Here is a 15,777-nt window from a genome sequence, read left to right on the forward strand (position 1 = left end):
CTCGTGTCCTTCTTGTGGGCCTCCGGCAGGGACTTGGTTGGCCACTGTGTGAACACAGTGCTGGAATGCATCAGCCTTCGTTCCGATTCCGCATGCCTCTCCTCCCGTTCCCATGTGCAGGGTAGAGTTGATGGACAGGAGGTAGGTTTGGATCTATGGGCAGATCGCTGCATGATTTGTAATAGAACCAGGATGGTTAGGCATCTTGTGGATGACTCTTTTGGAGAACTGGCAGGGGCAGTCCTCTATTTGAAGATGGCCTTTAATGATGGGTTGCCCAGTCTAAGTTTTAAAAACCCATAAGAAGCAGAAGCAGGTGAGCTAACACCTGGTAGCTTCAGGAGTCACCTTGTCATAATTTCCCCTCTACGGTGTGGCATACTGTGTTTCCATTTAAATGTCAGTGATTATTTCTAAATTGTCTCTATACTGATAAAAGGAACACAGGCAAGTTTTATGCAAACCTGCATCTTCTTTTGTTGCCTTTTTTGGCTATCCTGAGTAGATCATCAAGGATAGCCCACTTGCAGTCACTTGACAGGGGCAGTGACAAAATAAGTCCTGTCTGGACCTTAAATAATATTGCTGAAATGAAGACATTAGGAGTGGGATTTTTATGTGGAAGGACTATGAGCTTGACCCAGTTCTGGCACTCCGAACAAATTCCTGGGCTCAGCATTCTTTAGTTCGTGTGTCTTTTGCACTGGGCTGTGATTGAGGAGTCTGGAGAACTGGAAGACACAGGTTCAGAGGTCTCTTTCCCTTCTGAGAAATACATGGGCTGATGTAGTCACAGGCTGGGATTCAAAGGCATGAGCCAAGTAATCCAGGCCAGCCTGGTAGGCCTGTGTTCTGGTGGCAAGCTCTATATATAGAACAAAGAGGGTACTATTATACAGTTCTGAAAATGGCGGTCACACCCTGTTGCGCTGGTTCAGTATGCAACATCTTGGCATGGCAAGGGAAGAGCTGACCTGGTGGTGCAGAAGGAAACGTGTAGCTGGGCAGTGTTAGTCCTGGTGTGTGGGATGTGTCTCTTCGTGGTTTGTTTGAAGAAAAGGTGGAGGGCCTTTCTAACTCAGAAGCCCGTTCTCCTTTTCTGAACAACTTGTCCCCTAATGTGGGTAATACATAAAGCATCATGTAGGTCCATGTGCTAAGCATGTGGGAGGTGGGTATGGGAAACTTTTTAAATATATGAGACAGTGCATAAGAGGAAGTGGGAAGCAGGAAAGCTTTGCAAGGCAGCATTCTCACTATTCTAAGGGGATAATTTGCAGCAGTTGATTTCACGCTGGTAACATTTCTTCCCAAGATCAAGAACCACAGTTACCTATCTAGTTGGTCCTATCCAAGTTTAGACTTACTGACATCATATTCAACATTCATTGAAATGTCATTCATTTCAATAGGACTAGTCAGAATAGAACTAACATGGGCTACAATCCTATGTTGTTATATCAACTCAGGTTAGGTAGTGAAGGCCAGTTAATCAAGTCAGAAAATCAGTTTTTATTCCATAAGCTAAAGGGTGAGTGAAGGTTACACTGGTTTCATTTCCCACTTGACAATGGCAAAATTACTTCTGGGTTACACATTTTAAATTCTCATCCCTCCCCCATCTCTTTCTTCATCCAGCCTGATGGAAACATTAGATGTGGCTCAGGGTTCCTTTGAATGTTATTCCAACAGGAAGAAGATGGGAGTTGGACCTTACAGTTTTGCGTCCAACTCTCCTGTTCTTCTCCTGGATTAACAGAGAAGTAAATGCCTGCACCAGAAGATCATGCCCTTTTGTGAAGTGAGGGGCTCTTCTCTGAAAGGATGCTACAAAAGGTTTTTTTTCTGTAATCTTGTGCAAGTTTAGAGGCAACATCTGGCATGGCTCAACCAGCCCTATTCTTGTGCTGTAGTAGTCATTGCTACACAGTCCATTGCCTCTTATTGATGGTGGCCTGGAGCATGCTGGGAATTGTCAGTCTTTTTACTGTCTAAACCTGCATAGAATTACTCCCTAAAGAGGAGTTACTGTCCCACTGCTGGAGAAGAATGTTCCAACCACAAATTGGTCTCTTGGTCTGTGTGTTCCCTTCTTGTTGGAGATGGCCAATAAGTTTTAAGTCCTTTCCAATTTCTCTTCCCCCCAACCTTTCTTGCTGCTCCAGGCAGCAGGAGGGGCCTCTATTTGAACAATTTCCCCCACAGAAGCAATGGGGCGGCGCTCCTCTTTTGGTTGTCCCTGGTGTCATATTAGCTGTTTCCCAACAATTCTTTGCTTTATGAGGGAGAGATAGAACCTGAGGGACATGTTTGGAAGAGGCTCTGGACTCAGCTATAGCAGGCTGCTGCTTTGTGGGGAAAACTTTTTACAGGTAGGGTTTTTTGGGGATGGGAGGCTGCAACCAAGGCAGTGGCAGTCCTACCCTGTGTGAAACTGCCTCTGGTCTCACCCTAATGCCAAGCTCTCCAGGAACTGGACACCAGGGAGTAGGTGTTGGCCAGTGCCTAGGATTGGCACCAGTGTCACCTTGCCAGGGTATTTTTCCATTGCAAGAAAGGGATGGCAGTCCTCTTAGGCTGTGGCTGGTGGCAGAGGGCTGGGGCAATGACAGGAAGGTCACTCTGTCTAGCTCAGCCCACCCTCTGAGATGTGATCCAAGAGGGGTCCCCTTGGATCATGGGTCAGTTGCCCTTGCATCCTGTGGAAAGAAGATCAGGTGTGAGGAATGAACGAGGGCAATTCTCATTCTTTCCCAAAGGAAAAATCATGTTCGTAGAATCTACAAAATTCAGAGTGTGCCACTTCTTTTGGGCTGTATTCATAAAGTACTACAGGTGCAAGCCTTTGTGTGAACAACTGCCCAGTGTCCTTTTGACTCAGCCCAATGGGAACTGAGCCAAAAGAGGGTCGAAGTGTTGGCGGTTGTTGTTCACGGAATATGCGAGTATTGCAATTTCACCTGCTGAATTTCCTTCATCCATCAAAGCTCATCTGAAGTGACTAGATTTTGTTTCCAGCTTTGCAATGACTTCTTTGCACCTCTTGCTGCTACTGTCTTGCTGTCAAAGCGGGAGGGTGGGGATGTCTGTAGTGCAGGACTACTCCATGCCAGTTCTACCCTGCTGCCCGGGCGGAGAGTAGCTTCACGGTGCCGTTTGTGTGCTTTCTGACTTCTAGCTGCTGTCCCGGCTGCAAACTGCAGTGCTGTGGAGCAGGTTCTTTTGGACCCTTGGGTCAAAGACACTGTGAAGAAGGGTTCTGACCTGTGGGGAGTTTTCCTTGCGTTGCAAGCTTTTCCTCACCTACAATCCTGTGAAATGCTTTACATGGCTGTCGGTCCTTTTTCTCCCACCTAGAAACAGAAGATGACGAGATAGCCTGCACCCACAACGGTCAGATGTATCTGAACAGAGATATATGGAAACCTTCCGCCTGCCAGATCTGCGTCTGTGACAATGGAGCCACTCTTTGTGATGAGATCCAGTGTCTTGACATGTTGGAATGTGAAAACCCGCGGGCGCCCCCTGGAGAATGTTGTCCTGTGTGCCCACACACCCCCCGGAATGATTTTGAAAATACTGCTGGTAAGATGGCTTCAAAACTGTCAAGAAATAGGCTGCAATAGCCCTGCTTGGGGTTACACAGTAAGTTCTGAGAGAGGAACCCTCGTGCACTGCCACCACCACACGTACGGCATAATTAGCGACGCAGCTGACATGATGAGTCATGCGGTCTTTCCCCTCCAGAAAGGAGGAGACGGAATGGATGGAGAAATCAGCCCCTGCCAGTTTCTCACATCCCCACACAGCAATCCACTCCATCATGTTTCTGCGTTAACCCGTGGCTTTAAAAACTCCATACAAAAAAGTAGCATTTAACTCTGGATTTTAAAGCCCTTTTCCCAACTCAAATGCCAGTTTCTAACTGTATTATGCTGATGAACATATTTTAAAATTGATTTGGGAGGGATGCATCCATCTATGATCCTTGCCAGTTTCTCATGTGCTCTTTCGCTGGTGCATTCCAGCCCATTTTCTGTGGTTTAACCAATCAACAGAGCAAAACAAAAACACAAAAAATTAAAAAACCAGAAAAATTAGCACTGAAGTGGTACTTATCCTCTAGAATATGTATTTTTGGGTGCATTTTCCAAGACAAATATGAAGTGTGCATCTTGAAGGATAACTAAGTTCTAACCCACACCTTAATCTGGAAACTGACAGCTAAGTTTTAAATATATTTTAATGCTTTTTATGATCTGACAACTGCATCAGAATATCCAGGACATTTACAAGTCAGTGGGTAACTAATTTCTAACTGAGGTTATAGCTCAGGTGTGATCATACTGGAATCTGAAATTTTGAATTCCTTAAACCAGGTTTAGGTTATGTGAGAAGTTGGGGAGAAGTATCTGGCTCCATAACTCAATGTTGGTTTAAATGAGAAACTGAGTGAGGTCATACCTGACAGATTTGTGCATCTGTATTCTAGGTGGACCAACAGGCCGGCTCAATAGGCAGTATATGTTTCTAACTGCATATTGAGTATATGTGGTCGAGCTATGCATACCATTTATGCTCTAGGGACAGCAGAAGGACACAGAGGCAAGGACTGACTTTTCACTCCACTTGCCCTGCAGAACGCATAGATGGCTGATTTCAGCGGTTGAAGTGTTTTACAGCAGTTCACAAATAGAGGGGCTGGAAGCACCACCAAGATTCCTCGTAGGACACCAGTGCCCCATTCCTTCCCTCTCCGAGCCCCTGATCCCCGCTCCAAGCTGGCTCTGAGCTTGGCTTTCCATCTTGAACTGCAGTTGGTGTGGGAAGAACTGCGCCAACTCTGAGGGCCGAGGAAGGGTGCTATAAAGTGTTACAGCTGCCCAGAAAACACCTGAGAACTCCCCTGACTTAATCAGATAATCTCTTTGGAAACAAATCTGTTATTTAGACAGAACGTTAAAGTACTGTGCTTCTGTTTCCCTTCTCCCACCCGCTAATCTGCAAAGGTGCCAGTGTATGCGTAGACTGAGCTGGACTGAGAAAATAGGTTCTTTTTCCCCATTTGACACACAATCTTCCCCATACATGTCAACAATTGATCAGTCAAACTAAACCAATCAGTACTTTTTCCATAAAATTCAACACACATAATTTCAGTGTTTTCAAAAAAGGGAAGGTCTGTTCAACTTTAAAATTGCTGTTTGGTGATATAGTTAATTTCCGCTGGAAGTCCAGAGAAACATAAACTGGGATTACCACTAATTGCAAAAGAAGGAGTCTATAGTGGGAGGAAATCCCTGACATTCCTTAATACTGGAAGCAAGCCAGACCACAGTTACAGCTCAATTCTTTTCATGTCTGCTTGGGTGAAAATCCCATTGAATTCAATGGGGCTTACTGCTAGGTAAGTCCATAGAGGAGTAAAGCTTGAGCTTGTTTGGAATGTGCTAGATAGCATCTATCATGCCCTGAAAAATTTCACTCCAGAGTATTGTGGTGACTGGAAATATATTCTAATAAATTTGAAAAAGAGTGATTTGTCGTTTAGATTAGTGTTGATGACTTGGCATATGAATCACGGGTGTCGAGTTGGTTGCTGTCTAATTAAGCAATAAGACCAGACATGACATGCTATAATAAGCAGAGTGTACATGTCTGGAGTGCATTTAGGTGTTTTCAGGCCAAAGGCTGAATATTTCACTCACTCACCAAAGTGGAAAAAAACAGTGTTGAAACTGTAGAGTCTGCATATCCTTAACTGCATTAGCCTTATGTTCTGGCTCAGGATGAAATTTGTATTAGAGTTTGAATTCACAGTGGTGCATTTGCAAAAAAATAATAATAGCAAGCACATGTTGGAAGTGCTTGATGAGAAACACTTATCTGGTCAGCTCTAGCTGTTGTGAAGTCAAATAAAATGATGACAGAAGGCATTATTTCTTTATTATTCTTTCTTGCTGGGAGACTTCTGATTCCGTGTAAGGAAGAGCCCATTAAGTTTAAATACCTAAAGGCAAAATATTGGTGCTGAAGCAGGGTTTCAAAGGCAAGTAAATAGGAGATAAACTACACAATCCCATGCAGGAGGAGAGGAATTCATCTGTGAAATGAATAGAATAAAATTGTGCATTCCTAAAATGTGACACATCTCTCCCACGTCGTAAATTAAGCAATTTCCCAGTTCCATGCATTGCTCCTCTCCTACTTTGCTACTCTGTTCCCTTCCTTCTTGGCCGCTGCATTTTTTCCTTTCTTCATGGCAAACTAATATTCCATGCTTCTCAGGTTTTGTGTGGGGGTTTTCTGCAGTTTCCCTTGTCTAATCTCTTCCTCTCCTCCTTCAAGCCTCATTCATACGTAACAGTGGATAGCCTGAAAGGCCTGATCCTGCCTAATTTTGGAAGCTAGGCAGGGCCAGGCCAGGTCAGAATCTGAATGGGAGACTTGAGCAGGAGGTTGGACCCGATGACCTTCTAGGCCCCTTCCAACTGTATGAATCATAAGAAGAGCCCTTCTGGGTCAGACTGAAGGCTTCCCTAGTCCAGTTTGCTCCTCCCACTATGGCCAGTTAGATGCATATTGGAAGCCCTCCAGCATGACATGACTTTAATGGCAGTCTCCCACGAACATTCCCTGCAAACTGTCTCTGAAGTCGGAGATAATATTTGGCTATGTCTAATATGAATTCTCCATTTCCTCAGGCTTAGATTTCTCCCAAACATTTCCACCCTCAGGTCTTTACTTGCTTGTCCTTCCTTGCTTCCTTCGGCTAATCTGTTGCTTAAACCAGTTCCCCATCCTAGTCTCCTGTCCATGTTCTTTCTTTCCCTGTCAGTAGCAGCTAGCCAAGGGAGGGTCAGAATGTCACTCATATTACAGGAATGTGTAGGATGCTGTAAATGGTGAAGCTGAGGCACACCCTGGTACCAAAGGACATACAGGAATCCCCCCCCCTCTCTCTCTCTCCCCCACACCCACACCCACACCCACACCCACACCCACAAGCTCCTCTAGCCAGTTTGTCTGATGACCATTCCTTCAAACATCAAAGATACCAGTTAATCATGTGTAGCTTGTAACTTGTGATGACTCCGTGAGGATGGAAATTACTGTGTATTTTCTGGAGAGCTGAGAAGCCGTTTGTATTAATGTATTTTGTTTTATTTTTTTTTCAGCCAGAGGACAGAAGGTAAGCTTTAAAAAAAATAAATTAGTCCTCTCTATTAATAAAATAGCATAAATAATTGCATAAATATGCTTCTGTCCTTTATTGAGTCTGATGACAAAACATTGAGAGGATAATTGAAAGAAACTTCAAGGTCCTGTAAATACCAGTTCTCTTAAAAATGCCTTAACAAGCAAGAGCAAACATCTTTGGCAGAATCTTCTAGCTTCAGGTAGTTAATAAAGATGGCTTGGAAAGCCAAGAAGAGGTGAGATAAAGGCTAAGTGTACTGGAGGCTATTGCAACAAGGGGCCAGGACTAGATGGGAGGACTTTTGCTTGCTTGCTTTGTAAGCACATCAGGAAGCCAAGCCACACAAGAAGAAGTTGTTGCAATTGCCAGAAGCATGAGGAAGCACCCCATCTATCACAGCTAGTTGATTATTACATTTATACCCCACCCTTCGATGAGTGTTTCGAGGACAGCTAAGAATGACTGCAACCATCAGTTTTTCTACACAAGGAGTGTATTGCATGCTCATCATCCATTATCCTTGGCTGCTTAGGGGTGATTTAGATGTTACCATGACCCTCCGGTTTTGTCTGTTTTTTTAAAAAGCACTTTCTCTGTATTTGTTTTAGAGTGGTACAAATGGAGGATTGTTTGAAAAAGCAAAAGAAAACATATCTCCCTGCTTGTGTCATTGTGTTATTCCACCATAACACAGGGCTGCTTGGAGGTTAGATCATGCAGCAGAACAGCAAGAAAGGAAAAGTGCTTTGTGGGGAGCTCAGATCTCAATTCGGCAATGAAGCGGAAAGAAGATATGGTGGAATAACAGCCTTGTGTGGAAAAGCTCTGATAGTACATCTCAAAGGGGGATAGTTTTCCTATATTGTGTGCTTGCATGTGGCACGCAGATCGCCTGCTGCATCCCTTTTCAAGGGGAAAAAGCCAGAAACCAGAAAGGCCCCAAAAGGTACACCCTTCCCCTGCCATCAAGTTACCCGCAGAACATATTTATGATCGAGATATAAGAAGTTGACCTGCAGCAGCCAAATGGTCCTTGTGCTAATTTAGCGCTATCTGGTTTTCTAACCATGTGATGAGAAGACTGTTCGTTTTCTGTTGTGTAATCATGTCTTCATATGCTTCGTTTGTTTCATATGTAATTTGAAATGCACTTTCTTAGAAAAAAAAAATCAATGATTTTCCACTCTCCAGAAATAACTTTTTTTCTACCCTGCAGGGTCAAAAAGGGGAACCTGGAATTGTGCCAATGGTAAGGTCTTGTTTTATTTGCATTTTGCCAAACATGAAAAAGATCATTTTCAGAGAAAACAGGAGTCTTGCAGCTCCTTTATGTCTGGCACATGTGCTATGGCACAAGCTTTTGAGGACTGGGTTCCATTTTGCCAGATGCAGGTTATGTTGAGTTACAGGTGGGTGGGTAGTGGGAACTGTATACCGTGAGGTTAGAGGGAAATGGAATGCAGGATGTAGCAAGACTGATAATTATCTTATGAGCTGTGGCCATTCACCAAACAGTGTACAATTATCATGTAACAGTATGGAAGTTTGTTTGGATTGGATCCGATGGTGTCATTCTGGAGACTTGATAATGGGTGGTTTTTCTCTATCAGAGAAACCTTAAAATCTACATTGGAGGGCTTGGAAATCCAATAGAACAGATTTTCTGGTGGCTTGGAGGACTGGGGTGGGTTTGAGAGGGAGAAAGTCCTTTTGTGCGAGTGTGACAGTAGAAGTTTTAACCTTAAGATTTTCACCAGTTAAGGAGAACAGGCTATGAGGAATGCTCATTGATGATTGATTGAAAATAAGAGTCATGCTTTTATAGATTTGTTAAGAAGAAATTTGGAAAAGTGGAAAAAAATCTTCTGCAGATGCTTTGGAAGACAGAGTAAATGAGTTTTAACTTAGCTACTGCTCCACTGTTACAGGAACTGAACCCTGCCCTCAAGTCCCTGCTACTCCTGTGAGGAGATGGGGTGGTTGAACATATCAGTAATTCCATACTTGTGGTAGAATAGTTCCACCATTTCTCCAGAGATGCATTTCAGGGCTGTTTCAAATCGCTGGCAAGCCTGGATTCGTGATCTCAGAGCGTACTGTCAGTCGCAACTCATTTAGGTTCTTTCACAACCGTACCTGTGTGAGAAGTGCTTGAATGCCCCCTTGCCACATTCTCGGTTTGCATTTTCAGCTTGCACAGAAAAGTGTAAAGTGTTCATTTAAAATATCCTTACTGTTCACCCCCAAAAGAGAGTAATGCACAATGTTCTCGTGCGGAAGAGTGCAAGACCCTGACAGCCTCCTCCAGCTGTTGTGCAGGGGTTACACAGGTATCAAGAATTGACAGATGGAGTGAGGATAGGACAAAGAAGGGCTGGGCTCATTGGGCATCTCTCTGCCCAAGTCTGGGCGCCATTGCCATTCTCTTCCTTGCTTCCAGTGCTGCTCACTTGCCCTCATTGAGTAGGCAAGCAGCGGCAGAAGCAAGGGGGAGGAGCGGCAGGTCACTGGGACACCTGCCTCCTTGGGTGGTGCAGTTCAGGCCACGCAAGACGTGGCAGGCAGAAGGACAGTAGTGCCAATCAGGGGGATGCAGAGGGTGATGCTCCTTTTGCCCGAGAGACTCCCCAATCTGCCGCCAGCCCCAACTCGTTTGTGGGTAGCGCCAGGCCTGCCCGTGCGTCATCGAAGAACCGCCACAGGTTTTCACAAATATAGAATAGGAACTGTCCATTTTTCTGCTTTGGTTTCTCCATGACAATATGTGGAAATGCTAATGGAAACTGCCATAATTGTTCTTAATGACCAAGACCCAAAGTTCTTGACCTTAATCGCAATCGTGTGCACATTAGCTGATGTGCTATTGATGCTTACCTATTCTTTTTGTATAGGTTACGGGTATAAGAGGACGGCCTGGACCAGCTGTAAGTAAAGACTACTTGTAGCTATGTCAAAGGATGCTGAATATGCCCCCACATTTTTGTGACACCTTTAGTTTCTCTTTTGCAAATTGGCATATAACAGGCATGTCCTTCTTTTGCTGGGCAACTACACCGATGCCTTCCTTTCCCAGTTGCTTATTGCATCCTTCTTCAGCTGCACGGTGAGCACCCAGATCACATCTTTTAGCCATATGATCACTGCTGGCCGCTTGGCATAAGGTCTTTCGTTTAACCTCCTCTGCTTGCCATTATTTCTTCTTCTTCCTTGTATATTATACTCAGAAAGGCTTGACTATTTTCTGTGCTTTTTCTTGTGGCTTGGTCGACCTGTGATGCCACACATGTGAATTTAGCCTTGCAAGTCTGTGTGCCTGTTTGCATTTGAGAAATACCAGGGGGAAGAAAGGTGGGGCGTTGCAGCAGGAAAGTGGCAGGTGAGGAAGAGTTAAGCACCTTCTTCTTGGCCCAAGCCTCTGTGCCCACATTTCCCCTTCCCAAAGTGGCTGTTCCCTAACGAAAGCTGCCTTCTAGCTCTCATCGCATGCATTTGTGTATAACAGTGCCACCCTGAGTTGATGTTGGTTTCTAATGGGCAATCCTATATCCAGAGTTAGGCTTCGCTATCCCTGCACAAAATAGAATGCTGGAAGACTGCTCTAAATGCTGAATTTTCTAGTCCCCGGAATAAAGGAACTTTTCCCCCAAAGTAACTATCTAGTGTATTGGTCCATGAAGAGTCATATACTTCAGCACACAGATGTGTTCTACAGTTTTGGAAACAAATCATTTTAGGGTGCTGGCATTTTTCCCTGATCTCATGCTGAAATGGGGTTTCAGGGAGGTCGTATATCAAAACCCATTTTACTGTTATTTATATTTTATATTGTTTTTATTGTATTTTGTCAATGTTTGTACTATGCCCAGAGAGCTTCAGCTATTGTGCAGTACAGAAATAAAGAAAGAATCCCAAGGAGATTTTTTAAAATCTCATTTTAAAAAATGAGGACAAGCCATAATTCAGCCTTCCCCCACCTACTGCTCTTCAGATGTTTTGGGCTTTAACTCCTTTCAGTCTTATTCTGTGTTGGCAAGGATCAGGAATGCTGGGAGTTGTAGTCCAAATTCTCTGCAGGGCACCAGGTCAGATACACTGCCATAGCTTATGGTGGTGGCTTCCCATATCATCTCCTTTCCTAAAGAACTACCGCCGAACTGTCATGCAGAACAGAAGCCTTTGGAGCATCTTCTAGGACAGGAGTGGGCAGAAAATAGATTTCCAAGTGTTTTAGACTTCAACTCCCAGCATTGCTGACCATTGACCATACAAAGACAACTGGAAGTTGAGTCCAACATATCTGGAGGTGCATCTTTTGACTGTCCCTTTTCTACAACACACTATTAGTTCATGCACAGGCCAGACTTGCTGGAATTCATTGCTGTCCTGCATATAGATAAACAGACTTTTATTTGACATTTAATTTCCGAATCATGCTCCCATCATTGTATTCATGTCAGAACCCAGTGAATATCCATAACTGTTTTCGCATTGTTTCAGGGACCTCCAGGGTCGCAGGGACCAAGAGGAGCTCGAGGTCCAAAGGGAAGACCTGTAAGTGGTTGAATGTTCTTTCGGCAACCTTACTTGATGGATTGTCAGGTGCTCCTCACTTCTTTGAGGGGTGAGAAATTCTAGGGATAGCGCTGGTAGGTTTGACTTGCCTTGGGGATGGTCCTTTACTCACGGCTCATGCCTTCTTTGGTTTGCCATGTTTGGTTTGTTTACAAATATAAACATAGAGCATAGGTGGAGGCAAGCCAATCAGCACTAGCAGACAGGAAATCTGATGGCCATACCAGATCCCAAGGGAAAGGTACTTGTGCCCCCCAAGGCACCTTCCAACTGCACGCGCTCTCTCTCTCTCTCTCTCTCTCTCTCTCTCTCTCTCTCTCTCTCTCATTCATTCCCCCACCCCCAGCTGTCTCCCAACTGTGTGTTTTTGTCACACACCCAGTTTAGCTGCCTAATAGAATGGGGAAGCATGAGTCATTTCTCCCAAATAGCTTTCATTCCAAGGATTATCAAGAGACCATCCTCCAACAATTCGTTCCCATAAAGAAACATCTGCTCCCATCCTGGGCAGTTTCCCTGAAGTTTCCCCAACAAAAAATACATCTGGCACCACTTTGCCCATACTAAGAACACTATAGGTAGTGCTTTATTTATTTATTATAAACTATGTGTAGACCACCCTTTATCTAAAGCTGAATTCCAGGGTGGTATACCAATATAAAAGTTCTAATCAGTGACATGATGCTTTATTAATTAAGCATTATTATTCATAATACTGTGTAACAGCAGACTTAAGAGTCAGTCAACAAAACTATTCAGACACCTTTTGAGCTGGTACCAAAACCAGTAAAATGTCTGTGCTGGTCAGATCTGTTTTTGGGAGGGTATTCTGGAGTTGGGGCACCACCCCAGAAAAGGCTCTCTTTTTTGGTGACCACATAATGCTCTTCTGCTGCAAGTCGAACCTGGAAAAGCTCCAAGCTGACCCTTGTAATGTACAGGAGCTTCCCCTGCACATATTTGGATCGCAAGCTTGGATCCTTAGCACCAACACCTTGAACTGGGCTTGGAAATGAATCGGCAGCCAGTGTCCTTCTTTTAGAGTTCGTATCACATGGGCTACACCTAGAGAAACCAGTCAGAATTCCAGTGGCTGAATTCTGCACTAGTTGAAGCCTTTGCAGCATCTTCAAGGGCAGCTCCATTCTTGATGGACTGCACTGATTGCAGGAACGCCCCCTGGGAGTTACAGGGCATGGGTCATGGGATCAGTCAGCCCTCCAAAGCACCTTGGAGGCTGCACATTGGAGGGGCTGTCACTGTTTGGCTTGTGTTTCTTTTTAGATTGCTCTTCAAATATTAAAATATGTATCTAGATGGGCTTGTGAGGGCCCATATTGGGAAGTCTCACCAGGCCAATGTTCTGTGGGGTCCCTGCAGTTCAGGTGAAGCAACCCTGGACATTGATCCAGAGAGTTTCTAAACAGGTTTATTTCCAATTTGTTTTCCCCTGACTACAGTCAGAAGGCAAGCAAAATTCCAAGTGCCCTTTAAACATGAAAGGGGGTAGGTGCCCTTCTTTCCCCTTTCGCAGTGAGACACTTGGGGGTTTGACTGTCTCCCCATAGATCCCTTTGCCTCCACTCTTCCACTCATTCCCAAGGCTCTAAGTGCTTAGGAAGGTGAAGTTCACCCCACCCCTTTTCACTGACACTTGTTTCTGGCAACCATCAAAAGTAGGACCCCCCCCCCCAAAAAAAAATGGATTTAGGCAGGGCAAACAAGTAGTTTGGGCAGGGAAATATACAGATTTCATATATACATTGCTGTCTAAATATTCCTAAGGGAGCCCATTCTGCCAATAGTTTTTGTTCCAGACAACTCCTTTAACAATCTAAATTTCTCTGTAATAGAACAAGAGTGTACTGAATCTCAAAGGGAGTTAAACATCCACTTACACAATGCGTTTTGTTGAGGTTTTCAATAAGATGAGTCTTAAGGGACATAACTGGGCTGGCCTGAAGTGCTTGCTCCTGCCTAATCTTGGAAGCTAAGTAGGGTCAGACTGGGTTGAAATCAGGATGGGTGACTTGAGTCCTGCATTGAGCAGGGGGTTGAACCCAATGGCCTGCTAGGCCGCTTCCAACTGCATGATTCTGCGATAATGAGGTGCCTTTTTACCTATAAGTTAGTCATGGAAAAATTTCCCATCAAAATAATTCATTGCACGGGTACTATAAATTGCAATCCTGCTGTGCCAAAATCATGTTTTGCATGGATCTTAGTGGGAGTAGGAGATTGCCCTTTGCCAGTGAAGCAGTGCAAGGCAATAATGTCGATCTCCTGCATCATGATTAGTCTGTTCCTCAGACAGAAAATAGGGAATGGCATGGCATGGCAAGTTGTCTGGAGGAAGGGGACAGAGGAGGCTGAGGAGAGCGTGGGAGAGGGAGACTGGAGGAAAAGAGCAGTGGCTTTAAGGAACTTGAGCAGGAAGGTGTTAATAAGTACAAAGACTCTGAAGAAATCTCTGTTCCATGGTAGTTCTGGTTGGTTCCAGTTTGCCCACGGACACCTCATTTTTGTTCACCAGTCTCTTTGCTCACCTGATTGTTCATTTTATTGCATAATATTTTTAAAATTACTGTTTTAACTGGGAGTTTGGAATGAATGGCTGCCCTTTGTCCTTCGGAGCTCAGACTCTGCCTCTGCCATGTACGTGGATTCTTGGAAAGTCACTCTTTTAGTCTCACCCGTTTGCCTTCTGGAAAATGAGTAATTCGTGATTACCCAGGCACATCAAGGCAGCCATTTTATGAATGGGGAAGGCCCCAATGGGAATGCTTTTCTGAGAGTATACCCAACTCTCAAAAGCCCAGATGTGCTTACCGACTCCAAAAGGTGACTCATGGTCATGATATACTTTAAGCTCTGTGCTAGGAATGCTAGGGATGCTGGCTAATAAACAGGATGGTTAAAGCTAGTTGGGGTGTGTAATGGTATCTGAAAGGGTAGGTCCTGTGGAGAGGAGGAAATGGGGAACCAAAGACTAAGTGCAAGGGCAACGAAGGGCCCACTAGTACAAGGCAGAAACAAAGAAGGCGGGCAAGGGAGGCTCTGAGACTGAGTCTGAGGACCTCAAGCAAAGTGATATCGTCAAGTGAGCTGAGGTACACCAAGGCATTGCTCCTGCATTTTAATAGTTGAGTAGAAGAGGCAATTCCAGCAGTTGACATCTGGATACCCTAATAGAGGATTGCTAGGTCCAGAGCAGTGTGTGTGTGTGAGAGAGAGATAGAGACACACACACACTCTAACTTCTGACCTTCCAGATATTTGGGCATGCGGTTCCTGGCATCCCTTATCATTGGCTACACTAGCATGGGCTGATGGGAGTTCCAGCCAAAACATCTGGAGAGCCACAAGTTGACCACACCTAGTCTAGGGCCTAGAACTTGGCAGAGCAAAGTATAATATGTATAAGAGTTTCATAGAAAGGGATTTCTGCCAGTTTGGTAGCATTGAGAACTGGCAACTCTAAGAGAGTAAGAAGCAAAAGACAATGTGTATAGGAGCAAGCGTGTGTGTGTATGTACTGAATTTCATACATTGTCTTGAACTAACAACTGATTCCCTGGCACCAAATATATAGTAGTAACATAATGTTCTCAACACAATCGTAGGCATGGAGTTAATGAGAAAGTAACACAAGAAGAAAAACATGTTTTACTGCCATCTAGTGGCTCTCTTTAGGAACTACTTGCTCACAATGTGCAAGGCATTCTGGGAATAATTGACTTAAGGAGCATGGCCAACCTTTACCAAAGGCAGTCTTTTAAATCTCTTCTCTTTTGTTTCACGCCGCTGGCATGCCAAACTTTTGCAGCAGCATTGCTGCTGTTCGTCATGTTAAATCCACTGGTGTTTCTGGAAACCTAATTATGCAGATATCAGGCTTATCCATAGCACAGTATCTACTTTACATTTCTGAATACTACCACAATAAGGAGTTATGATGCAGTTTGCACTTCTGATAAGCTCTGCTAGAAAAACCTTGAGAGATA

The 15,777-nt window shown here is 44.3% G+C and overlaps 1 protein-coding gene across 2 annotated transcripts in view; it reads left to right on the top strand.

The window, feature by feature from the left end:
- Nucleotides 1–15,777, top strand: part of COL5A2 (collagen type V alpha 2 chain) — a 150,108-nt gene that overhangs the window by 57,446 nt on the left and 76,885 nt on the right. For both annotated transcript variants that reach the window (XM_044427045.1, XM_044427046.1), the window contains exons 2-6: nucleotides 3,358–3,585; nucleotides 7,179–7,192; nucleotides 8,418–8,450; nucleotides 10,093–10,125; nucleotides 11,699–11,752. In XM_044427045.1, the coding sequence (XP_044282980.1) occupies nucleotides 3,358–3,585; nucleotides 7,179–7,192; nucleotides 8,418–8,450; nucleotides 10,093–10,125; nucleotides 11,699–11,752 (362 nt within the window). The remainder of the gene's footprint in view (nucleotides 1–3,357; nucleotides 3,586–7,178; nucleotides 7,193–8,417; nucleotides 8,451–10,092; nucleotides 10,126–11,698; nucleotides 11,753–15,777) is intronic.

This window comes from Varanus komodoensis, unplaced genomic scaffold (genome assembly GCF_004798865.1).
Source record: "Varanus komodoensis strain SLA01 unplaced genomic scaffold, ASM479886v1 scaffold18_1, whole genome shotgun sequence".
Taxonomy (NCBI): domain Eukaryota; kingdom Metazoa; phylum Chordata; class Lepidosauria; order Squamata; family Varanidae; genus Varanus; species Varanus komodoensis.